The 27283-nt window shown below is 40.4% G+C and overlaps 1 protein-coding gene across 3 annotated transcripts in view; it reads right to left on the bottom strand.

The window, feature by feature from the left end:
• Window positions 1–419: 419 nt before the first annotated feature.
• The window catches only part of MSANTD1 (Myb/SANT DNA binding domain containing 1), a 32509-nt gene continuing 5645 nt past the window's right edge, over window positions 420–27283 (bottom strand). For 2 of the 3 annotated variants that reach the window (XM_061467887.1, XM_061467882.1), the window contains 3 exons: window positions 18918–19182; window positions 10012–10296; window positions 420–1460 (listed from right to left, as the gene is read on the bottom strand). In XM_061467887.1, coding sequence (XP_061323871.1) covers window positions 1220–1460; window positions 10012–10296; window positions 18918–19182 — 791 coding nt within the window. In that variant the 3' untranslated portion in view covers window positions 420–1219. Of the gene's footprint in view, window positions 1461–10011; window positions 10297–18917; window positions 19183–19300; window positions 19403–27283 lie in introns of those variants that run through there. The other variant, XM_061467895.1, reaches the window with a different exon arrangement.

Raw genomic sequence — 27283 nt, 5'->3', positions numbered from 1 at the left:
AGAAATACGATTTTCAAGAAGGACGCAAAAATAAATGGTATATAGAAAATTCAGCCAACGAATTTCTGAATTTATATTAAAGGTTATTTCAATGTCATATTTCATTAAAGAGCTGAATACTTGCTGGGACTTCAACAATTTAAATACAATCCTTTATGCCTCCGGCTCCCTCTTGTGGTGTATCAATGTTGATCTGCCTTGCAGACCACACCTTAGAACATCTAATTGCACACCAAAGCTGTGCCGCAGCAAATACCACTGCAGGGGTGTTGAATGTTCTTCTTTACTTCCGTCTCTACATTTTGGGCATCAGTATAGGAGATATTTACACTGCAAATAAGAATTAAAAGCCTTTGACTATGGTTACCTCTCCCAGTATTTTTCACTGTCCCAAAGCATATCTGCCCAGCAATAATAAATAAGTTTCTTCTTTTTCTTTATTTCATTTGATAGATTATATATATATATGTATATACACACAGTACAATAGTTTTCTTTTGTGATAGAGAATAAATGAGAATTTTCATTGCTGGTTGTTCTTTAAGTCAACAGATTCCAGTTAATAATGAAAAAAAAATTAAACATTTAATATCAAAAGCAATTTCAAGTATCTTCTATACATTTTAGTATTCAGTATATAGTTAGGTGGTTTGAGGGGTTTCTTTTTATATCAAAAGTGTATTTGAATAGACTATTTTTAACCTAATACTTTACTATTAATATCAGGCAGGGAGTTTAAAATTATGTATCTCATGGTCCCAACTAGCTCTTCACAAGAGCCATAGGTCACTTGTACAATGTATGTTTCAAAATAGGGTTTAATCATCAGCAAAGTCAAGATGCAATCACCATGTTTAGAAATGCACTATTTTGTTCTACAACAGGTCAAACTATAGTCCTTGATGTGAAGCAATGTACAGCACCACTGTCTGTATAACAGTACCTGACCTAGGCATAAATAGTACTGAAGTTCCCAGAGCTATTCATCCCTTAACCTTTCTGTATAAAAATAATTCAACTTATGCATATATTGCACTAATTTTATCATACTGGATAGCTCTCATTCTGCATTATCTGTTCTCTCTGCTTAACTAAGATTACACTAGGGTTTTAATTTCCATGGAAAAATCTGGGAATAGGGCAACAGACACACATACGGTGTGCAGTAAGGGGATATCTATTATATCAATAGTAATCTCAGAGGCATTCACAAAGCAAACTACACATTGGATTTGGAGATCATTTTTTCCAGTAGATTCATCATTCTCTCCTGTAACTGTAAGCTTTGAACTTGAATGATGTTTTGCTGATCCAGAATCCTGCGCACTTCTCTACAGGTTTCTTCCATAGCTCTACTCAACTTCTTCTGTTCTTCCAACATGGCCTCCATTAATTTTAGCTTCTTCTTTTGGAAACTGCAGCTTTGCATTTTTCTTTTCTTAACTGGTCTTTCTTCAGCTCTGAAATGTGAATATTTGTTAATTAAACTCATTTATATAAAAAGAAACCTATGTTAGAACCTAGAATTCTATACTACATTCTTGGCCTAGCTACAGCCTAGTCCTATTTTTAAACCCCTCTGTGCTCTCCAATAAATCCCCTCTCAAGTTTGTGCCAAAACATAAGTATTTAATGTGACTGGCTTAGTTACTTGCATAGTCTTACAGGCTGAAAAAACAAAAGAAAATAATAATAATTAAAAAAAAAAAAAAACAACACCAAGATAAAAAACACAATTTGTAAATGTCATTGGTTTTAATAAGAATTTTCCATGGAGAAAACAAGGCATCATTTCAGGGGGAGGTGGCTTTTTTCAATCTTGATTTCCCTTACACATTGAATTTATAAACTGTATTTGGAGAGGCCAAATTTTGCTTATTTGGCCATTAAAACTCTAATTTTAAAGCTGCAACAACCATCCCACACAGAGAAAGTGCTGCGCTCTTACGTGTGGTGTAAGTTAAAGTTTGTTTTTTAAAGCATCACATAAGTAAGGCTGGTCCCACTACAGAATACTATTCTCAGAACTAGCCCTTGCACTGAACACTTATTTCTATATTTCATCACAGACCATTATAAAGAACATAAAAATTTAGGAAGATAAGGCTTACAAGATTCCTTCTTTTCTTAGTGGATGAGAGAAAGTCTGTGGATGTTGTCTACCTGGACTCCAACTAAGCCTTTGACACCATTTCCCACAGCATTCTCCTGGAGAAACTGGCTGCTCATGGCTTGGAGAGGTGTACTGTTTGCTGGGTAAAAACCTGCCTAGACAGCTGGCCCCAAAAAGTGGTGTTGGATGGAGTTAGATCCAGTTGGTGGCCAGTCACAAGTGGTGTTCCCCAGGGGTCAGTACTGCTCAGTTCTGTTTGATGTATCTACCAGTGATCTAGATGAGGGGATTGAGTGTGCCTTCAATAAGTCTGTAGATGACACAAAGTTAGGCAGGAGTGTTGATCTGCTGGAGGGTAGGAAGGCTCTGCAGAGGGATCTGGACAGGCTGGGTTGATGGACTGGGGCCATTTTTGTGTGAGGTTCAACGAGGTTCAGGCCCAGGTCCTACATTTGGGCCACAACCCCATGCAATGCTACAGGCTTGGGGAAGAGCAGCTGGAAAAGGACCTGCAGGTGCTGATTAATGGAGCTGAACATGAGCCAGGCAGCCAAGAAGTGCAACAGCATCCTGGCCTATATCACCAATAGTGTGGCCAGCAGGGCCAGGGCAGTGATCATCCCTCTGTACTGGGCACCTTGAACACTGTGTTCAGTTCTGGGCCCCTCACTACAAGAAAGACATTGAGGTGCTGAAGCAGGTCCAGAGAAGAACAACGAAGCTCATGAAGGGTTTGGAGCACAAGTCTCATGAGGAGTGGCTGAGGGAACAGGGGTTATTTAGCCTCGAGAAAAGGAGGTTCAGGGGGAACCTTACAGATATCTAAAAATACCTGAAAGGAGGTGGTAGTGAGGTGGAGGTCAGTTTCTTTGCCCTATAACAAGTGAAAGTGGAAGTGTACTGCACATTTTCAAATCCTTAGTTACAGCCGGATAACTTCTTTCCTAACTTAAATAATAGTCCACATGTTCATTCACACCTTTTCTAACTCCAGACTGGATTCCCCAGCATCATAGTTATCTGATGATAGGCCTTTTATGTCCCTTCATACAAAAAGCAATCTCGGCCATGTTCTGCAAAATGCAGTATCCTTTCTAAGTAGGATGCAGTAATGAGATGGCACAGTTGTGAGTCGTATGCCAAGTCAACACCTTGCAGATTTCAAGACATCCTTGAACAAGGATAACTTGAACTCTTGAGGAATGTGTTTTATTAATGTGAAGAAAGGAAGGGAGGTCATTGAGCTGTGGCAGATTTGTATCATGGTTTCATTCACATTTTTATCCTACTTGACAGGCTTTGTACAACGACTGTGACATTCAGATCTCTCAGGAAGAGAAATAAACAATCCTAAGCACCTGAAAGACTTAATGCAAATATAACAAAAAGACACAAGCCCCTTGACATTCAAGAGTGCAATTACCCCAAAAGGGTGAGGTCTATGAAAAGAAACAAGTGGATTAAATTAAATGGTATTAAAATCTTAGAGGGAAAAAAATAGAATTGCTCGTGAGGGAAACTGTGAGTACTCTTTAGACATTCAAATATGCTGTCTCCTTATGCACAGGTAAGAAAAAACATCAATCTTGTTTAAATGTATTTTAAATGTACACTAACGTAGTGAACAAAGACCACTGGCTTTCGGATTATCCAAGACTTTAAATTTACTTGTACAATTCAAAGAGTTTTATCACCATTTATACCACTGCTATAATAATACTAAGGGAAAGGAGAAGTCATCATCTTTATGCTAAACAAAACTTTGGAAGTTATACAATATAAACTCACATTTGTAGATTCTATATATCATATTTGATTCTGAGCATCAAATAAATGTGCATAAAATAAATACATGCTGCTCTGCTCAAACTGTGAGTCAAACTTGCAGCTGATCACTGAGATTATCACAGCCAGACAATCCTGAAAGAGTGAGTCTTGGCTGACTGCAAATTCTGTTTGCCCCCGTTACCTCTAAGGGCTGGAATGATTTGAAATGTGATTCTCAGAGAGGTCAGGCAAGTGGAAAAGGTCTACAGTAGCCTAAGGACAACACTGAATCTGTTATTCCAAGGCTCCCATCACTGCACTCCCATTCACAAAGAACGCATGCTTTCTGATAGGCTGAGCAAGAAACATTTTGAAATGATGGTATTAGTTTAGCAAAAGTCACCTTTTGAATTTAAACCTGTCTTCCCAGAGGATTTAAATGTTGAAAACACAGTCGATCTCTATCCTCTTCCCTATACAGTACTAGAAAGCAGCTATGGTAAGACATCCTGCCTGAAACATGTAAGAACTGGCTCCTAGAGCCACAAGAGGGCTTGTGTCTTGTCAAAGTAAGCCCTGGTGAGAACGGTCCTTAATAAAGAATGAGAGAGAAAATCTGGGGCATGTCAGTGGTACTGAGCTGCACTGAGCATTGCGGGACTTTCTTGGCAATTGTGGCTGCCATGTGGGTTTTAATTTCAATGGAGACCAAAAACTAAAAGAAAATAAAAAAGGAAATGTAGTGATTTGAATGGAAAGATCTAAAATGAGCCTTATTTTTAAGGGAAGGTAAAATAAAATCTTTGAAATGTTTTCCTAGGGTCTGTGCAGGATTTTATCTGTTTTTCAGTTAAATTTGGTTCATAAAAAGCCTATAAGATGTATAACTATACATCCAATGCAATAACTGCCTTGGGCAGCTACAGAGAGAAGAGAGAGGCAAAATGTCTGGTGGTGATGGCAGCTACCTGGGGAATTGTGTCAGCAATATATGTATTCTGCCAGTAGCTGAGAAAGCACTCACTGACAAGTGCTTGCTCACATCAGGTTTCAGCACAGAAAAGTCCCCCCAAAAGCCAGGGCACAAGATTCTTCAAGGTCTGCTAAGTACTCTTTCTGTTTCTTTACAATTAACAAACACAACTCAGTAATTAGTCTTCATTGAAAAGAAATTTCAGATATCCCTGGCTTTGGTGGTGTTCCAAATCTCCTTTTCTCCCCAGCCATAGTGACTAGTAATGAGAGTTTTATGATCACTCACAAGTACATAGACTTGGAATTTACAATACTCTCTTTGCAGAATAGCTCTTGAAGGAGAGCCCTTGAGAAGAGGTCTACAAAAGAAGGATCTAAGGAATCTAATTTAAAAATAAAGAACCCTCAGCACTAGGGAACAATGTAAAATGTCCAGTGATGCCTGAAGGAGTTACTTGAATACTGAAGTGTTTCCTCAGACACTGAGCCATCTTTCTTGAGAAGTTCTAGGTCTCCTGAGCAGCACGCCAGAGACAACACTCCAGTGTCAATAAATTTGTACAACAGAAAGTCAAGAGGAAAACAGAAATAGGAACACGGGTTCAGCACTGAGTAACCCACCAGCATCAGTATCCTCGAATGGTTTCAGCTACGAGTATGTCTAGTTTGGTAATCTATAGGCATGAGCATAAGAAATGATCAGTATTTGCTGCAGCAAACACCCATCATTTCCTGTTGCTGATTCTCCATGTTGCATTCCATGATTCTATGATTCCTTTGCAGCTAACGCCTCTGAGACAATAGGGGTGCAACAGATCCTGACAGCATCCACAGCCTCTGTCAAGCCTGGTCTCTGAAGGCGGATTTTCAGATCTGGAGGAAAGAGGGGTCTAGGAAATCCGGGACCTCAGATACAATCCTCTGATACTCTTGGGCCTCTAGTGTCTATGGCAAAGGGCCTTCAAGAGAACTGGCACGGGCATTCCCCTGACTGCACAAATGAAGAGTGGAAGAGCTTTGTCATTGGGACCATGTTCCAAGCAGAACCTTGCTGAGTTATTTACACATTATGCTCCAAAACAGGCAATGCAGGGTTCAAAAGAAGGAAATGAACCAAGGGAATTCCATCTCATCTAGGATCCTGAACAGAAATGAATGTGTACTGGAGACCAGGGGGAACAAAGCAAAACCTCCAGATGTAACTAGGCAAGGTATTAGGCAAGTCTCAAGTGAATTTATTGTCTACCTATCTAAGATCAATTTAATTCACTGTTCAATTAAAAGTTCCTTGGTAGATTGCTTACACTCACATAAGGCTCATTTCAGGAGTGTGTGTGAATAACTAATGAAGCAAGAGTTGAATACAAAAAGTAATCTCTCTACCAAAATGTATCACCTCCACAAAACCATAAAACCAGTTCTTCCTTTCTGGCTACTTCATGGCAAATGGGTCTCCAGTTCCATCAGTTTCTGGAATCTATGGCTTTCAACAGCTAACAGCTGTTTCTGGCTCGTTTGTGCTTTTCTAGCTATGTACAAATCTGACTAGTCCTCCATAATCCATATCTTCATGGAAAACAATTAACAGTTATTTGGAAATAAGCAATTATTAATGTTAGAGATGGCACAACAATCCTCAGAGTTTGAGGACTGAAGATCAGGTAACCTGGATCTTCTGGTACACTAGGCTCATTCAAATACAGCCAAATGCATTTAGGAATTAACGAGGCTCATCCTTGAAGTCAGGTTTAGAAAAAAACCACAGAAATGGCTTAGAGCCTGGGCAAAGCATCTTGCTATCATAACTCTGCATAATGAGTTAAGATGCATGACATAATAATGCGCATAGCCTAAAGCTCAAACTTCTTTGTAGATGCTGCCCATTCAGATTTTAAACAGCTATGGCATAATTTTAGAAAGATTAAAGGCTTTGCCAAAACTGTTATTTCCTGAATTAGAATCCTCACCAAGTTTTAATGCGCTTCTTTTAAACAATTCATGTCTTGGTTAATTTATGTTACCGATTCTTACTGTTTCTCTGTGGGTAAACCTTCTGTACTAAATTATTCAACCTACATTTAAAAATTAAAGAATATCAAAGATGGTATGATCATGGCACACAACTAGCTTGGGGCAAAAAGTGAAAAATACTGAAAGGGTCTCAAGTATAGTGAAAAGAAAGATAAAGAAAAGTAACATCTGAAAGTTTAATTCACTATATTCACATTAGAAACAAGACACCGGTTCAAGCAAGGGTTTAATCACTGGAACAGATCCCTATAAGGAAAAGTGAATTCTCCATCTTCTGAATATATCAGTTCTAAGCTGGATATCTAATAAAAAAGTTCCAAGAGTCAAATGAATCACAGAAACAAAGAAGTAGAGGACAACAGAGACATGCTGCTGTCCTCTGCTAAGGGAAGTGTGCCACAGAACTCCCTCCATAATTTTTCTGGGCTCCAGAACAGAATAACTGAATTTAAATACATGGATGGTATTTAACAAGGAGTCAGACTAGGGGTTTTCTTATGGTCTATCATTCTACAAAAGTAACTCTTTCACCCCCATCTTCAGTACAATAGACATGGCAGAAGAGATGAAGTCTGAGCCACGCTCTCAGTCTGTGTAATTACATTCTGTCATTACTTTAACAATGAAAACAGAGACTATAAATTAGCCCGCAGGGTGAAAAAAACAGTTTTCAATTAGGTAAAAAGTCATTTACAGTGGTGTCAGGAATTTTGATTTTAAAAATGTAAGCTGCAGTACAAGACTCCAACACGTTGCATTCTATTATCTGACAATAACAGAATGATTCTATTATTGTCAGCTGCTGTATGGACACTGCAGTACAATACTAGCTTTGTTGAAGCCCAAGAGCTGTGGTAGAACAATACTAAACAAATTCCCATTAAAGGAAAACGGGGATTCCAAATGTTTTCTTCATCTGAAAATTGCAACAAAAATAAAAATTAATTTTATTCCACAATGGTTGTATTGCCACTAACTAGCAAAATTCTATCCCAAAGTCAAAGAATTTAAAATAAAACACAAAGAAACACAGTTTCAATTTTTTTAGCTTGACAGTGTGTATGTATTCATTGAAGTCTAAATCTTGACATATTTCTCTATCATAAATTAAATTCAGTAATTTTTTTAAGTCATAATTTCTGTAGCCAAGTAGCATCCTTCTATGGTCGAGGATACTGTGGCAAACAGGAAGCTCAGACTCAAATGCCGTATTTGAGATTTTAAAGGAATAGTACCAAAGTTTTCAGAAGTTTAAAAGCTGGCTTAAAAAAGAGTATTGATTGAGGTTTTCTTGACTATCCACTGTTGTCATAACATTATGATTTTTATTACTGAAGAAAAAATCCCGTAGCATAAGCTTACTTTGCACAGTTGACTGAACTGCACAGAAAAATAAGGCATATACAGTTTTAAAATATACAGCTGTAAAATGCCTCTATATTTCACATACATATATGTGTGTGTTTTTCAAAATACGTTTCAAAATAATTGGCTTGCATAGCTGTAAAGTACAAAAATTGAGAGAGAAATTAAGGACCTGAAATGTTCTTTCGATTTCAAATCCCAATATTATCTTTAGTTCCTCTTTTGAATCTGTCAGATCATCTGTGTACCATTTAGGGCCAAGAGCATTTACAAAAATTCCAAGATGGACCCAGGTTTTGTATGGGAGTTCTTTTCTCTCTTGTTCACTATTTCAAAGTATTTTTCAACTACGGGATGACACACTAATTGCAGAAGCTGAAAATTGCCTCTCAGTTCATGATTTACCATTAGTAACCCTAAAAGAACTATCTGCCTTTCCCTTAGTACCTCTAAGTGATTTTAACCCAGCTGATACCATTAGCAAGCACTGTATTTCCTTCTGGTCAAGAAAGAGTTCTCTACTCTTCTCTCATTCACCAGGGTAAATTAAACAGGTCAAAGCTGTACAAGCTTTTCAAACCCCCCCCCCACAGGAATACCACTTCTCTTCCCACATACTCACCCCATTAATATCACAAGTGCCTTCTAATTTTCAATCTGATCACAATGCTCACCTGAAATGTTATATTAATCTCTGAAGTGGTATCTACTGCTCAACTTTGAACTAGGATGAAAAACAATTGCTGACTGTGAACAAAAAGGTTGCTACAGTTCAAGAATTATAAACCCTAATATATATTATTCAGTCGCCAAAAAAATAAGTTTTAAATAATAATCAGCTATTCGAGGGCTATTTGGTTGAGTGATTGAATGAATTTACCCTAGTTTCATTCATCCAAGAGTAGGCCTGGAATCAATAATCCATTCTTGTTAGGTTGGCTCTTCTTCCAGCTCAACACCTTCTCAGTTGCATGACTGACAGATAGTTTCACTGTTTTAGTAAAAGCCTCACAGGCTCACGATAAGGATCTCTAGGACCAACTGTTTTTCCTGCCAGAAAACAGTAATGAGCTCTTATTTCACACCACTCTGGGTGAAAAATGACACCAGTAAAGTCTAAAAAATTGTATCAAGTGTACAACCCTGCCTTTTGTTAAAACGCTGCCTTCCAGAGAACTCCAATCTTATCAAGAAAAGGGAACACATGTTTGCATTCTCTAACTAGCATTTACTTTGAAAAAGTGACAGTCTCAATTGTATTTAAAATGTTGCAATGCACTTTCTAACGGCGCGAGTAGCACTTTGGTGTCCACAGAAATATTTACTTGGCATCTTTTCACTGTTTTAATAATAGGTGAAGCCAAAGACATTTCATACTCATACCAAAAGCAAAAGTAGAGCATGCCAAAAATCATCTAAACTGTATGTTATATCTCAGCTCACACTGCAGGGCTCTCTTGAACATGCCTATACCCCTATAATAAACACTCCACCTCATGTGAGCCATGACATGCATGCTGAGTTTTGGCTATATTATACAACTTTTTCCCCAGTCCTCCTACTCCCTTCCAGTCTCTCGTAAAGGAATAAAGAAAATGCCTTAATTCAATGAAGTGGCTGAGACTGGGGAACAGATCTCATTTGTGATTTACAGAAAAGATACAGAAGCCGTTAGAGAAAAAGATGCTAGGGTGTCCCCTTTACATAGCAGACTCGGTTCATTCTGTGGAACACAAGAAAGGGGGGAAAATAGATACTACCTCAGCTTGTAAGAAAGTAAGCTTGACGAACTCTCTGAGTGTTCATCTTCAAAGCACTCTTCCCTTCCTTCATATGTAAACTGGTTATATGGCAAATACAGAGGTGTAGACTTGGCTGATGGAGACTGTGAGGCCTCCGTCTGTGATGTGGAAGGACCTGGTTGCTGGTTTTCATGCATTTTCACATCGCTGTGGTCTGTCACTTTGGATAAGATCCTATCGATGGTTTTGTAGTAAGGCCAGTCAGGTGCAACAGTTTCACTGTCAGTCATGCATTTTAATTTCCTGTAAGAAAAGGCGTACAACATTAAAGCTTGTTTTCTTATGAAGGTACTTTTCTTACAGATCTTCTGTCTCAAAACATTTGTTCTGGTCACATTTAGGAGTTAAACTGTATACTTTCCATGAGAACAAAATCAGACACTTTTTTCTTTTAATCTCCAATGACGCCTTTCAGTTTCTCTTCCTAGTTTTGCCCTGTGACTAAAAGTTGCATGTAAACCCCAAATGAAATTCAATACAAATAAAGATCATTACAGCTTATAATGGAAAGTGTACTTTTGGTTGTAGAATATTTTTTCTTCCCCTTACAGAGTGCCAGACTAATCAATCTGACAGCAGTCCCTGACAACTAGAGTAGGCAACACATCACAGCCTTATCCAAACTCTGGGCAACCCTGTCCTTCCATGCTTTCAAGAATAAATATTACTTTTCCATGATGAATACGAGTGACTATAAGTATAATCCATATCCTTTTCCTAATACTGCCTAAAAGCTCTGGATTGCCTAGGTAAACATCCCAATAACAACCATGAGATGGTGGATGTCTGTTCATCTGTTACAGAATAATGATCAGCGTAGGAAGAAGTATAGAATTTAATTAATTTACAGAAATAACCCTAACAAAACCAGTTAATATTGCATTATAAACAGCATGCACAAAACAATTACAATGACAGCGAAAGGAGTATCGACCATGAACTTGTCTTTCACATGCATCTTAGTATGAGATCTATTAATCACTCCTAACCCAATGTTCACTTCTATACCACTCAGTGCCCACTCTTCTTTTATTTATTTTTACTGAGTAATATAAAACTGAGGTATACAAATGAATTGTACATCTCAAGTAAACTCCAGTGCCCAGCTAAAGTCCCAAACTTTCTTTCTATTTCCCTTTCCCAGCTTGGATCTTGCTACTCTAAATCAAGATGCAGCAAGGTTACACGACAGGAAAGGCAAGACCAGTGACAAATGCTCCATTTTCATAAACCAGATTTAATTTAAATTAACAAAAAGCTGAACCAAATCTAATTGTCGCAACTTTCCACATGCAGAAAAAAGGATAAAAACTATTCCTGGACACCTGGCCCACCCCCTTTTCTTGAAGCCTTTCAGGTTTTTCATCCTCAGAATCCATCCTGCCCACACCGGTCCTGCAAAGGATAGAATTAAATAACATGTAAACACGATAAAAATGGTGCCAAACTTAAAAGTGAGAACTTCAAGTTCTTCCTTTTAGACAGCGTTTAGCCTAGGGTAAGGGGAAATCCACCAGTGAGTGAAAAAAGCAGTAAGATTTGCTTAGATTTTAAAGCCATTTAAGGATTCTTTTCTCCTTGTTCTTGCAAGGTCTGGTGAGCTTTTCCAGCTACTTAGAAATGCACATCACAGACCTGCACAGCAAAGCCTCCTCAGCCATCCAGATTTTTATGCCCTCTATGCATTCAAAATTTTAATTTCATACATGTTTGCAACCTACTGCTGCGACTTCATAGTCAGAGAATATTTAGCACAACCTACAAATACCCGTGTATCCATCCAGCACAGAAACAAAACAGCTAAATACAAGGCTGACAGCAACCATCATTTGATATTGATTATTTTTAGTTCAATTATTTAGGCTATTTGCATGAAAAGCGTATCAATTAAACCATTATAAGCTACTAGCCAAGTCCATGTTCCACATTTGTTTGCCCATCTTGAAACAAATGCATTCAAGCAATGGGGTTTAAAACATTACTACCCTCAACTGCTAGTTTCAACACATTCACCATGGTTGGTCATCTCCATGGGCCAGACAGCGAAAAGCCATGTGTGCGCACATCTCAGCCATGCCATGATTTGGTGGTAGATGCCCCAATCTCGAAACATTCGAAGTCAAGTTGGATGGGGCTCTTAGCAGCCTGACCTAGTAGACGATGTCCCTGCCCATGGCATGAGGGTTGGACTATGTGACCTTTTTTAAAGGTTCCTGCCAGCCCAAACCATTCTATGTTTCCATGAAGTTTTCAGGAGCAGGTATTTTGCCTGAGCAAGTCAGTACTGTGGTTTCTGTGTTTGAACTCAGCTGTGTACCCCAGATCCCATTTCTTTACAAAACTATCCTGATTTTGAAGGAATAGTTGTTATTTATCATCAGCCCACACAGCTGTAGAATTGCAGCTATATAAAACCAGGTATTTCTCTGCCTCTGAATACATTGAATGAATACTAATTCTTCCACTTCTGACTGTTTACCATAGCTCTGGGCTAAAAAAGGGGATCACTACCAGGAGGTAGGCAAGACGGTTTTGTTAGCTTAAAAGCAGCACCAGAAGCAACAATCTACCTGTATAGTGTCTGGCTCATACATAAAGAAAAAAGGATGAAATAGATGGAGAGATGTGAAGATAAGGGGGGAGGGAGTGCCAGTCCTTTGGAAAAGAATTAGGAACACTGCAGGTGGAGGAAAAGAGGAAGAACATTCACCGCAATAGTGGTGACGGTTTAGCCTTCTGGTAAAAAGAAGCCTGGAGAAGAGAAGGCTGCATGGAGATCTCATAGCAGACTTCCAGTACCTGAAGGGGGCCTATAGGGATGCTGGGGAGGGACTCTTCATTAGAGACTGTAGTGATAGGACAAGGGGTAATGGGTTCAAACTTTAACAGGGGAAGTTTAGATTGGATATAAGGAGGAAGTTCTTTACTGTAAGAGTGGTGAGGCACTGGAATGGGTTGCCCAGGGAGGTTGTGAATGCTCCATCCCTAGCGGTGTTCAAGGCCAGGTTGGACGAAGCCTTGGGTGGCATGGTTTAGTGTGAGGTGTCCCTGCCCATGGTAGGGGGGTGGAACTAGACGATCTTAAGGTCCTCTCCAACCCTAACTATTCTATGATTCAGAAAACAAAGCAAATGGCTAACTTTGTAATATTAATATCAATGTCATAACTGATCATAGCAGGTCTTAGTTGCATTCACAGTGTAAAGTTGGGGGTTTTGTTTGTTTTGATTGTCTGTGTTTTGGTCTGTTTTAATGAAAAATAAAGACCTTAAAAAGAAACAGGACAATGGGATGCAACAGTCCGGAAACGAGAAAGGAAGATGAGCCGAACATTCAACACTTTGAAATTGGGCAAATTGCTGCCTGTGTGAGCAAGCCAGGCAGAAAGATTAGGTAGGAGACAGCAGCAACTGAGAAAGTCAGCAGAGCTCACAAACTAAATCCACACTGAGTTTATCTAGACCTGTTGCTGTTTCATGAGGCTCTATAAAAAACCAGCTGAGAGCAGAGGCAACTGAGAACTCCCTCCCAAAACTCAAGGATCAAAGTCAAATTGCCAGGGGACAAATATCTGAAGCATGAAAAACAGTCAACCCAGGTAATCTGAAAGGTGGATACTTTTCTTATTGCAGGGAAGTGAATGAATTTATGGGCTTTGAGATCCTGCTGCCAAAACGCACCACTGAATGGACTGAGACAACAGTTGAGTAATTCCTGCTGCCACTGACCTTTCTTCAGACTTTGTTCTATGTCTATTAATCCACCATCTAAAATAAGTTTATGACGATATTATGTTCTAAAGTATTTTTTAAATCACCACTATTTAGTCAGTAAAAGCACACAATCTCTAACATGCCACCTTTTTTTAGGCTTTGCTCAAACCAGTATTGCTTTTTTATTATTATTACGGTGTTTGATATTACTACTTGCCTTAAGGAATGGATACAAGATCCATCTCCTGGGGTTTCTGAAAAAAGCTTTCAAAATAAATAATAAATAGCGACTGTTTGTGAACCAATCAATGGTGAGGAAAAGAAAGATGTATTAAAGTACAGTCCTAAATTGTGCATCTGCTAGAAATTATTGAAATTAAAGAGGAAGATAGTAGAATATTCAAATTCAACTTTCTGCAGTAACTTGGCTGTGCTTATATTTTATCACTTGCTGTAACAGAGGTCAAATATTCCACTTGTTTAATGTCACAGTAGAGCAACCGATTACACAAGCAGCAACATTTAATTGCTATCATGTACACATGAAAATAAAAAATTAGACTAATCTTTTATTCAAATCATGAGACTGATTCAAATTTACCAATCATTAACATTAATTGACTGTGATTCAAATCAAAAAGCAACAGCTGCATCCTGATTTCGAGGCTTTGGGGAGGGTGATGGTTTTGAAAGTAATAAATTCACGTTCACACAGTTCTTATTTTTAAACATCAGAAGGAGTCAGTCAAAACTGTGGCCCCCTGTGCAGGCTTTACAAACCCTTTTCCTTTCTATAAACCAGTGTGCATTATGTCAGTGGAAAAACAACAGATACAGTGCACTGTTACACACTGAGATCAGCATATTAGCTGTGACAGGACAGCTTCCTTCAGAAGGACTAATTACAGGTCCATATGTGCTGAATGCCCCAAGTAGCCTACATAATAGCAAGAATTCAGCACATACTCTTAAGTAATGCTAAACTGCAAGAGCTGGCTTGCTAATCTCAGCAAAACTTTTGATGACCAGCACATCAGAAAGCTTAACTTTGAATTCCAGCAGGAATTGACTCAGCCCTTCCTCCTTCCAAGGTGGATAAATAGGGAGGTTCACACAGCTCGCTACACAGATGTCTATAAAACCGAACGTTAAAATCCTGGTGGCTGACCTTTCCACAGCAGATATTTTGGATATCACAGCAATTCTTAAAAGCAGAATTTTCTTCAAATGCACCTGCAAAAAAGTTTTCCTTCCACCTATGGTGCTGTGCAGAATTTTCCACCCAGGCACACTTCCATGGTGGATGAAATGGTTCTTTAATACACTGAGACTCCAGTAAAAATTATTTCAGGTTGTGGTATATTTTTCCCTGAGTAGTTTCCTCCAAGTGCACCTGGACTACAGTAATGCAGAGGAATAAAGGAATTGCTCCCAGGTCAGCCCATTGTCCTGCTGCCTCACCTCTGACAAGGGTCAGTGCTAAATACTTCAATCATTTTGATGGACAGGTTTTGGGGGCACATTTGCCTGTAAAGACACTTGAATACTTTTCCATCGACAGCCAATAATATCCTGAAACTCGTTGTCTTTTATAACTCTCTCTAATCTGAAGACAAACAGCATCTGTATTTTAGTTTAATAAACCTGATCTTTAGTAAAAATAATAATAAAACAACCTACCACTCTCTTGGTGTCAATGATTTTCAGTGGTAATGAGTTCCATGTGCTTATTATGTGGTGTTATACACATTTATATGATTAACTATTTTATATGACTAACTTCTTGCCTTGCAATTCAAATAAATAACTTCTTGTATTACAGTAGAAGAAATACCTGCTCTATACTCTGAAAACAGTACTGTATATTTTTTACGCACCTCCAGAACTCCTTTATATTTCTTTACCTTCTTTCCAAGTGAGTCACAAACTTTTCCATTTCTCTTAATAAAGAAAGCTTTCCACATCTCAGCCTAATTGTGTTTTCTAAACATCTTCTCATTCTCCTGTCACCTTGTTGAAATATAGGGCAGTCAGAAATAAACACAAGAATTCAAGACAGAAATAATGCCATAGAATAGATTTCTACAATGGCATTTTAACATCCAAGTAATGTTTTTACCTCTGATGTAGAGGAATGGGATGTGATCACCCTAGAATTGCTTTGTGACAGATGCTCACACACACCAAACTACACCTGAACTAACTTTATCTGGCAGCACAACATTACACATAGGATCCAAACACACCCAGACACAGTGTGAATACTTGGGCTGTGAGCCCATACTGAGCTCTGAGCCACCATAAGCATGCCCGTAGTTGCATTAGCTCCAGCAACTGCACTGATTAATTACTGGCTAAGATACACTCCTCCTTACACCTATGAATGTTTGTCTGACTTTTCTGGACAATGAGTAATGGCTTTTCCTGAGCAACATAAGCAAAACAGTAACTTATAGAGCTTTATCTTAAAATGCTCTGGGATCCTCAAACTGGAAAACACCATTATAAATGTGTTCACTGCTTTCTACTTTAGATCCTTTAATGTTTCAGATCATTAGCATCTGTTTCAAGAGATGTCCCAAGATAAGACATGCCAGTGATAACACTTTTAACACTGAATGGGCTAGTAGAAATATTCAATTACTGCTTTTCCTTGTATAAAAAGAAATATAAATGTATGTACATATGCTTATACATATATATAGCAATTTCTGGGCCAGCAATTTCATTTTTCTTTATAAAATTGTGGCACATAGCTAAATAATAATAGGATCTTATTAAATATTCTAATTCATTTCATTTAGGGTTATTAAAGTAAGATTAGACATCATAGCAGCTTTGCAACGCTGTGAAGAGTTGCCTAAGAAAGTAAAGGACCCTGAAGTGGTGGGAAGAAATAACCCCTCGGTGCAGAACAACCTCCTCATTCCTGCTACTGGCACTAACATTCTCCCAGGTCATGCTTACAAGCCCTATGTAATCACTACAAAGTATCTCAAAATAGAGCATTCCCCACTCTCAGGATCTTCCTTTTTCAGTTTATATCACAGTGCAGCAATGAAGCCCAGAAATACAGTGAGGTAAAGCATCTTCCTCAAGTATCCTGCAGGCACGAAAACATGGATTAAAACTCAGCTGCCTCACAGCAAAGCCAGCACTCGGTGGCAACTCACATCATTTCCAGTTTCATCACAACGTTTCCTAGCCTCACACACCAACAAAAAGTGCCCAGAAAATGAGAAATCATAAGCCATAGCTTTTGTTCTTCACTGTTCTCTCTCCCACCTCACCTTGAAAGCAAAGCACACAGGCGTGTTTTGGATAAGAACAAACAATAAGAAAGATGCATTTCATATTCAAGATTACAAAATGAAACAGCACCGTGACAGTGCACGGCAGTTTCCTAACTCTCCTAAATTAGCATCTGAATCAATAAGGAGGGAGCTGCAATGCACTGCAAAATAGAAAAGCAGCATGACAACATGCCACAGAAGCAATCTTAGAAGTTCACAGAAACATAAGAAGGATTAAAAACAAAAAGTGCTGTTTACACACATACACACACAGAGTGCATGGGAGTGATTTTGTTTCCTCCCTTCCTCCAATGCAACTTTAAAGTATATTAATTAGAAGAGCTAAGATGGTCTGACTGATGACAACGCTGAAAATTTAGAACAAAGCCAGACAGAAATAGCCTGTTCCACTTGGCAATTACAGCACTTAAATATCATGCAGTATTGCTAGACACCTGTAAAACCTCGGTGCTGTGAAATACATTTCCCATCAGGGAGGACAGCAGATTTAGCAGACTAAGCAAAGGCCTGGTAACCAGCAACTCCCGACTTCTAAATCTGCATCTGAGTCTGAATTTCTGGGTGATGCTGGGCAAAAATTCATCTTACTTCCAGCTGTCTCCTCTACAATCTGGGTGAAGAAAATTGCAAAGGATTACAGCAGGGTCAGTGAAATATTTCGGAGACATTACCATTTGCTGCAAAACATCAAGTTTAATATTATGGGAAATGACGTTAACGATTATGCTTGCGGATCATACAAATGCAGAAGGAGGACATTCAAAGTTAAGGGGTTTACAGGATTTTCCCTAGTTTTCTATTTGATGAGTAGTCTCTGCATTAAATACAGCAAGGGTGCCTTACAGAAAAGCGAGCAGTTTTAACATGGTTGCCTGCTGTAATAACCTTTTTTATTATTAATACAAGCTTTGAGGAGAGATTAAATGAAAGAGTCACATATTTGATTTTCCTGCATTACAAGCACACAGCTGAAATCACCACTCAGGATTTCCAGTGTGAGGCAGTTTGTGCCTCACAGAGATAAGAATTCAAGAAAAAAAAAAGGGGGGGGGGGGAAGATATGCAAATATTTCTGTTAAGTTCTAATTATCTTGCCCCCCTGCAAACAACAAATGCACAACTGCCTCGCGTTTTCTAAAGCCAACTTCTCCTCCTGACTAACACTGCCTGTTCTTTATCATCCCCTTGTAGACACCTCCGCCCTCCCCCCGGCTCCTTTGGAGCAGTATTGACAGTGCACATTGATTCTCTCTCTGCAGATATAATAGTTCTTTCACTGCTGCTGCTGCTGCTTATAATTATAGCAATATGTGTCACTCAGTAATAAGACGTTCAATTATTCTTGGCCCCGTGAAGCACAACCCTTCAACTCACAAGACCAAAACCCAGGCGCTTCAGCCCCCCCCCCAAAAGCATGATTTTCTTTGCAGTTATTTTTTTAAACTTTGCCTTGCATTCCCGATTCTCACTGGCCACTTCAAACTGCAGGAGTTTCACTGCAAGGAACTGCTGCCAGGCTACCACCACCAGTCCCCTCAGCAAAGAGAAAAAAACCATAAAGCTCTTCCCCCACTAAATGCATTTCCATCCCTCTGCATCATTACAACGGTAGCTGATTATAAAGAAACAAAGTTGTCCCGGAGTTTGACATGAAATGGGGGAAAAAAATTAACAATGACGTAACAGCAGTGGCAAGAGAGAATTTTAAAAGCGATATGAACAATCTTTAATCTTTTATCGACAGATTTCCTCTAGGAGACTTCTTTCTGAAAGGCAAAAATCACTGCGTTGTCCCTGCTAAAATCTCTTAAAATAAAAAGAATTAACTGAAGCTTACCTGTACTGGAATGTCATATTTGTAATTTTTATCTTTATTTCCTCTCCGTGGCGAATTTCTCCAGTCATTTCAAAGAGTTTGTTAGCCATTTTCTCATAAACTTTGGCATTCCTTTTAGTTTGTTTCAGCTCATCAAAAAATTCTTCCCAAACCAGCATTAAACCTCTCATTTCTGCATCAGTCCAGTTTCTGGCCCTCCTGTGTTTCTCAGTCTGAGAAGAGACAATGTAACTGGGAATTTCTGCTGCAGCCATTGCTGACTGACCTAAAAGGGTTTTAAAAGAGGACACTTAATATAGATTGAGTTTTTAGTTTAGGTTTTTTGTAGTGCAAGACATGCATATGTGGATAAAGAATTTGAATGACAACAGAACATATGAAACCTTTTTGCAACAGCTTGAAGCTTGAGTGCACAAAATGGGGCCTACATCTGACAGGCAGGAATTTAGTTAAAAGCTTTTAAACAGAGAAACGTCATTTTGATGTCACGTTTCCATAGCAACAGAGCAACTGCATAAGCTACAACAACAAAAACCTTTTAACTGAAAGCCAAAGAATCAGGACAAAGTTGACAGGCCATCAATATTAAAGCTTTTAAACACTTTAGGTTTAACAAAAAAAAAAAAAAAAAAAAAAAGATCTATGCAGCCTTTGAGAAGCTACTTTTAAGTTTCTACTTCTTTTTTAGCTTTCCCTTACCTTTTAGGCAGACAATCTGCTAGCAGGGGGTCATGGTCGCCTGAACGAGCTTTTAAGTTGCGCCTTGACAGACTCTCTAGGAGGTTGCAAGGACTAAGACCATGTACACAAAAAAAAAGCCTTTTTTTTTTAGCAAAGATATGCTGCAAAAAGAATCAGCCAGCTTTCGGAAAACTATACATCTCTAAGCTAATAAATGTTTAAGCAGGCAGGCTCATTAAAAAGGAGCCTGCATCTGGGTTTAACACCACGCAGAAAATAGCATTTAAGTGTTTAAATATAGAGAGAAACGTATATACAGTTTCAATATAGAGCCACTTTTTTTTTTTATCCCCGAGATGTTTTGCTGCTGATAAGCACACACTGCAGTCCTGTCAGTATGAATTTGCCTTTGTAGGTATGTATTACTGTATGTGTATTTGGTATTCCTAGTAATTTAGATGCTATTTATGCAGCCTGTGTTCTGCCTTAGGACTGCAGCAGAAGCATTTCACCTGCTTTATGGGGAACCTAAAAGGATTATTCAATGAGTTAAAAAAAAGGCTGTGAGATGCTTAGAACTGTGAATAAATTGCTCTGCCATAAAACAAGCATTTTGAGCTGGTTTCTGTATAGGGCTAAATTCTGCCAGCAGTTATACAGAGAAGCACCACTATACTCAACGCATTAAACATTGTGCAACACAAGCAGTGGGCCACATTCTGCCCCTGCTCACACTCCTGCAATCTGGCAATAACCTTTCACAAAAGAGAGAGATGCACGAACTGCATTGATTCAAGCCGTACTGCCAGCTGAAGAGAAAGATGTTAATTTCCTACAGCCCCAGTGCAACCGTGTTATGTAAAATATAAATAAATAAACCACGGACCTTTCTTATTATCATTTTCTGTTTCAGCATATACCAGCAATAACGACCTCACTGCAGGGCATTTCCTGAAGATTAATGACAGGCAGGGGTTAATGGCCTGAGGCTCACCCAGTCAGTCGTTAATCCCCAGGAAATGTTCTGTGCCTCAATCCTTAATGCTTAAGTATCCTATAAATTGTAAGTCTTCTCATAACCACATCCTCGATCTTAACAATAGTTTAAAAATGCACGGCTTGGTTTGCATCCTGGAGTAGGCAAAGAGAACACGTAATGTTCCTAAAAGGTACACTAGTAAAACCTGCAGTATCGTTGCCTTCTTTCTAATTTATTTATTCTATTGTGCATTACAAAAGGCACAACAGCATACCATAGAACACGGAGGGGAAATCACATATACTGTACATAGGAACTTCCACTGATCATGCCTCTGGAGTGTGTCTCTGTCAGAAACGTACCTGCTGAGTCACTGCCTTCCTTAAAACAGGGAAAATAAATCCCCTAGCTTCCAAATAACTACTTTTAACTACTAATATGACAGCCTAGCAACTATTACCTTTAAAAATGTGCAAATAGCAGCATCTGTTGTGATGATGATCTTGCATGGTTTGTTTCTTGGGTGGCCAGCTGGAGATACCACATGATCAGGGGACAGATGGTGGTCAGAAGAGGATCAGCTGGTGACACATTCATTTTATTAATTTATTGTTTCGTTTTGCAATTCCCATCACTTAACCTCAGGCTCCAGGCAGTTAGGTTAATACTACAGTAACAAACTCACAGCCAGAGGCTGGGGATCACCAGGATGAGTCTAAGGAAGCAATGGAGTGTGCAAGAGGAAGATAGCACCAGTCTCCTGTTACAGCGCTGGGTCTGACTTGGGACCAGTGCAAGCCACTGCAAAGCCAAGCTTCCTTTTCAGCCATTAATCAGAAACTAGAGATTTGTTTCCACCTCCCAGACTTTAATCCACCTAGGTTCTGAATGCTGATTAACACCGCAGAAACCTATAGTGTGAGAGACACCCATTGTAAAAAACCAAAGATATGTATGGTCTCTGCTTTAAAGATCTTTTTAATCTGGTTTCAAGCACAACAACCAGGACAGGGTGGGGGAGAACCTGTCCAGCTGCAACAAGCTCTTTCTGTGATGGTCCACAGCCATTCCTTCCCCTTTTCATCCACATGTGCCTGGCATATACACGGTTGCTCCTTGTGCTCCACACCATCTGCTGGGGCCTTCCCTGGCCCTCGGCCCCAGACTGGGATCTTGCAGAAGGGGGGGGGGGGTGTTTCCCTGTACAGTTCACATCTCAACTTCTCTGTATGCTGTTTCCTATTAGCGCAATTGACAGATTGATATAGTGGTATAGTGCTATTTAACATCTGTTAAATAAAAGAAATGCTTTCTAATAATGCTTCCCTTATTCCCCTCGCCTCAGCACCAGAGGGGAATCTAAGCTTCCAGGACTTGGGTTTGATCCCCTCCTCTGAGAAAGTCATTGATATGAATTGTGGAGACTCCGCATGCCTTCTCTGCCTTGCTGAAGCACTTGAGCCAAGTGGTTGATAAAATGACTGTTTTCCTACATGGAGCTGAATGCAAGGAAAACTTTTTTACCCCAAATAATCCCTGAAGTCCTCACCAGTGCCTGGGAATTGCAGAACCACCTCTCCCGGCTGTGCCTCTCTCTGCTGGTGTTCTGCAGATGTGCTCAGTCCCCGGGAGTCATTAACCCTCTGTCCTGGCCCCTGAGGCAGGAGAAACAACTAAGATGGGACCAGCAAACCTTTAGGGGAAGAGAAGCCCTGCAGCAGCGAGAGCCATCCCTCCCCAGGATGGGGCACTGTGAGGAGAAGCTCTGCTAGCACGCAGTTGCATCTTGCCTGGCTCAAGCCAAAGGCCAGCCAAGACTCATCATGTACCTCAGACTGGCTGGTCACCAAACCCAGAATAACTGCTGGCACGACAAGCTGCAACTCTGCCATCCCTCACGCGCTCTACTCTGACGTCTTTGTTGACGCCAGAGTGCTCCAGCATCAACCTCCTTCAGACTGAGGACCAACCTGGCACCGAGTACAAAACAAGCAACTGAAGTTGTAACTGTCCTCATCAATAAAGTAAGGATGTTGCGTCTCTTGGAAAACACCAGAATACATAATGGAGCTTCTGAGGATACCTCTGTCAATGACTTCCCTCTGTAGGAGAAAGCTGATCTCATGCTCACCCCGGTTGCTCCTCTGATGGGCACTGAAATGACAAGTCTAGAAGACATTTTTTATGGACCCTGACCTCAGTGGGATGGAGGATCTCACTCGTGCCCTTCCTTTTAAAGCACACCTGCTTCTAAGAGCTTAGAGGAACATGAATTTAATGATCCTCTCACAGATCTGTTCCTCATATCATGTCTAAACATCCTACCTTTATTTGCAATCAGTATGTACCAGCTTAAAAAATAGCTCTCACAGCTCTTCCACCTTTCATGATGACCTCTACAGATGACAAGCCCCAAACAGGGTAGAAGGGTTTCTCATGTGCAAATGTGGATCTAACAAAGTTCGCCCATAGATGTTTCTATGGCAGAGATCAGACAACTCCATTAATCCTAACTATCTGTTGACTACACTTCGAGTGATCTCTGCTACCCGACTGTGGACAGCCTTCAGCTGTGCAAATGTGGGTTAACGCATGCCAAATAAAACTTCCTTTAGCCGAGTTTTAGGGAAAGGTGTTTTCCCTTGCATTTGCTGTAAGATAACAGCTCTAGTCAGTCAATTACCGGAGCTCAACCCGCAGACTGTGAGCCATTAAACTGTTATTACAGAAGAGCATGTCCGATCCTGTTGATGGGATTGTGGTGGGAGAAGTGAGGCAGCATTTTCTTGGCAAAGCAGGATTTACTCTGTTAGGATTAAAAAAATTTCTGCAGCCTCTCCTAAACGTATGTATCCGCAACCCAAATGGGCAGCTGCCTATAGAGGTGCTGACACACAGGTTGGTACCTGTTTGTATTTCAGAAATGGAAATACATTAGTTTTGGTTCAGGTAAGTCTTGAGACCAATTGGCTTCCTCCCAGTTTTAGCTCTAAATGCACCGAACACCCTTTTAGGCAGCAACTCAGAGCAGGGAAACTGGGAGAAGGTCCCCACTGGAGGGCCATGAGAAGTATGCATCACCCCTCAAAGACACAGGTCCAGCCCTCTAAAACACATGGGTATTTCAGGAGACCATCCAATAATGTCTTGATTACATATAACTCAAAAAATAAAGCTGCGTGCAGCTTTTTGTGTTTGAGGCAGGCTGTTGAAAGCAAGATCGTCCAAAGCACAGGCTTGTCGTGGCTCTTTGCAATACTACCATCTGGCAGTGCAGTTGATACTGTGTTTTAAGTTCAAAAAAGCTATCTGCAGGAGTTGGGGGATTGTCACCTGCCCCACGTTTTGCTGTCTACTGGGCTAAAATGCCCACTTCCTAAAGTCTTACTGAAAATGACGGTTTTAGTGTCTCTGATCACTGCACACTGCAATTTGCAAAGAGAGATAAAGGCAATGAGGTAAGAAATACTCTTCCACTACTTCTGAAAACCTTGACCAGAGGAGATAGGCAGGGACAGGCAGTTACAAAGGAGAAGCTGTCTTCTTTTCTCCTCCATTAAACCAAACGGGTCCGTGGCAGTGAAGCTATTGTGCTCGGGAAAGTGCTGGAAACCAGGAGCTCACCCTAAGGTAGAGAAGTGCCTTGCAGACAGTGGTGGAGCTGGGCTTGGGAATTCTAACAAGGTCCATGCACCCCTTCAGTCTGTCATACTCCTTGGGTGATGGAGTCATGTGGGTTTGCAAAGGCTCAGAAGATATAGAAAACCATAAGGGCTGTGAACACAAAGCCAGCAGGTCAGTGCTGTAAAGCTGTACACAAACCACAGCTCATGATGTCCTAATACCTGTGAGGGACAGCTAACAATACAACAGCATTTGTAAAGGAAGCAGAAAGCTTTCCAAACTGCAGGAGGTCCTATTACAAAGACAGAAAGAAAATATTCAGGCTGAGGAAGTACAGTAGGTGTTTCAAGGTACACAAAAAAAGGACAGGCCCTTTCATCAGAGGGTCTAAAACCAAACTGGGACATGCCACAAGGAGAAAAATCAGGATAGACCGGGGGGACACGTGACAGCAATACATTACTGAGTAAAGCACATCACATCGTTGAGCAGCTTTTATGTGCATCTAAAACAATACCTGCAACGAAGTCCGACAATAGAAATGGGTGCTTTGGAGGAAGCTGGTTGAGGGGAAGGTGTCCTGGCTGACACAGGGCAGGGAAGGTCATGATATGTCAACACTCAGAACAAAAAGAACAAGAAAAATACACATTTCCACACAAACATCCTGCCATAGGGCCCTCTGTGTGGCAGGTTTCTGTGATGGTGAGCAGGGCACAGAGCCGCCCAGGAGGATGGACTGAGAAGGTGCAGGTGAGATGGAGGCAGCTGGAGAGGGTCTTGATTTCATTTTGCTGGACCACATCCTGCTTGAATTTCACTGTAATCAGAACATTTCCCAAAAGCATTTTGATCCTGCTGAACTGGCAGATTCTGACCAAAAATATCTCCTTTGCCTATTTTAGTAGTAACCATGGAAGCCAGCTTTGCACAGACATTCAGTTGGAGGGAGAAGGACGGCGAGAGACAGCGAGGTGAATGCAGACGAGCTGGGAAATGGGGCTTCAGCAGTTTTTGTGGTCAGACCAGAAGGCATTAGCACAGACAAGGGGGAGAACTGAAATTATGTGGGGCTTGAGAAGAAGGAGCTCATGGAATGCAGGGAACCCAGGAAATTCATTGCTTGGAGAGACCAGGTATAGACTGGTATGTTGATAGTGATTTGATTAAAAAACATAATACTAAGAATTTTTTAATTACTTTGTATTTTAACAGAAACACACATGCTCATGCTGCAGACCCCAGTACAGCATACATGGGGGGGGGGGGGGGGGGGGCAAGAATCCTTTATATCCAGAAGTTACAAATAACTACTCCCAAACTGTCTGGCACTTATAATATATAGAGGCAGGATACCAGACTACATGGACTTTCAGCCACACATGTTCCTACATTTTCAGGCATAGAGAGGCAATATTCCTAATGATTTATTTGTATAGTATAGAGAGCAGATATCAGTTCTGCCTGTGTCATACTCCCAGCTCAATTTCTAGCAACCAGAGCATCTCTGAGATTTGATTACTCTTAAGAAATCATTTGCAGGTCCTCTGCATATGGAACAACCCTGCAGCATGTAGTATCAGACAAATTCCTTTTCTGGTTTGCAAGCAACAATTCAGATTGCAAATAAAATCATTTGGTTCCCAGTGAATGGTTTCCCAAACCCCACTTGAAAGAAATGATTTTTGCCCTGCCTGCTTGCAGGAGTTAGTCCGTAAGTCCTCCTGCCCGCATTAGGGTTTTAGCACATTTGAGCAAGCTACGTGCTGGGAAGTGTCTAGTTCATTAAAAGCTGCTCCTGAAATGCTATGCAAATATTTCTCTTTAAGAAGTAAATTCCTCTGAGAACCTGTTCTAAACAGTTTGCTTTAGACGTAGACCATGATTTAATCCAGTTTGGATCTGAGATGTATCACAAAAGAAGAGAAATACTCCCTGTTGCACAGAAGTCTTCTGTGCCTTGAGCTGAGCAACACTCCCATGACACATGATAGGAGAAATATGCCATGTCATGGAAAACCAGATGACACAGCTGGTGTGACCATGGTGCTGCTGTGGCTGCACAGGGCATTGTTTCTACCCCATCAAGAATTAATGCTGCTGGTGTCAGCGCTTGCTAACAGAAATAGAAAAGGTAGTAATGTTTAAATAAATGAAGGAGGTTATCGATTCATTGATCCATTAGCAAGAAGCCATCCCCCAGATTAAGATGAGAGCAAGCCAAGCATAGGGAGCTTGGCACTGACACAGGACTCGAGCTAAGCAAGATTTTGCACCGTTGTGGTACCCAGCATTAGAGCTGCATTGAACAAATGGGTTCTAGCTTGCTGTTCGCTCTTCCAGAAAGGAGAGTGGTTTGGGCCCTTTTCCAGCAACCTCAGAGAAACTGCAGCACAAGTTGCTGGCAATTCCCTGCCAGAAGCCCAGCCTCACTGCTCCAAGCTTGCTACTAGCTTGGCAGCCTGCTGCATCCCCCGAGCAGCTGTTGCATCCCCGCGCTGTCTCTCCCTGACTCCCTGCCAAGGTCTGTGATGGATACAGGGAAGCTCCAGTTCCTTGTGGTCCCCTGCCCTCCACCCACAGCCACATCCAGGTGGGCTCAGCAATCACTCCAATATGGATGTGGAACACTTCACACCATAGTGTCTTAGTGGGGGACAGCAGTGGGATTAAGTCCTGCTGTTCTGCAGTTTATTCAGCCACAGCTTTTATAAGTGAAAAGATAAAAATCAAAGATGTCAGCTAAGGCGAGATATGAGCTCCTCTGACTCTCCTTCTACCCGCAGCCTTTCCCCTCGCAGGGGTTCCCTCAGCTCTCCATCCCCACAGAGGAAAATTTACAAGATGAAAAAATATTTCAGATAAAATATTTAGGGCGCAGGAGACTTTCATATCAGTTCATGAAAGATTTGAATGCTAAAATGTAAATGGTGCTTTGGGTATTACTGCAAGGCAGCCTTGGGAATGGAAATTTGAGAGAAGTGTTGCAATCTATAAAGTTCAGATGATGTCGTAAAAGACTGCCTGACCTAAGAGCTGCCAAAAAGATAAGTAAAACCAAATTCACCAGCACCGCTGTGAT

Source organism: Pezoporus flaviventris, unplaced genomic scaffold, assembly GCF_033815535.1.
Source record: "Pezoporus flaviventris isolate CSIRO_AGI_PZ_B2104156 unplaced genomic scaffold, CSIRO_AGI_Pfla_v1 ptg000002l, whole genome shotgun sequence".
Classification (NCBI taxonomy): Eukaryota; Metazoa; Chordata; class Aves; order Psittaciformes; family Psittacidae; genus Pezoporus; species Pezoporus flaviventris.
The sequence above is the reverse complement of the archived record's forward strand: the minus strand, read 5'-3'. Positions and strand labels throughout refer to the sequence as shown.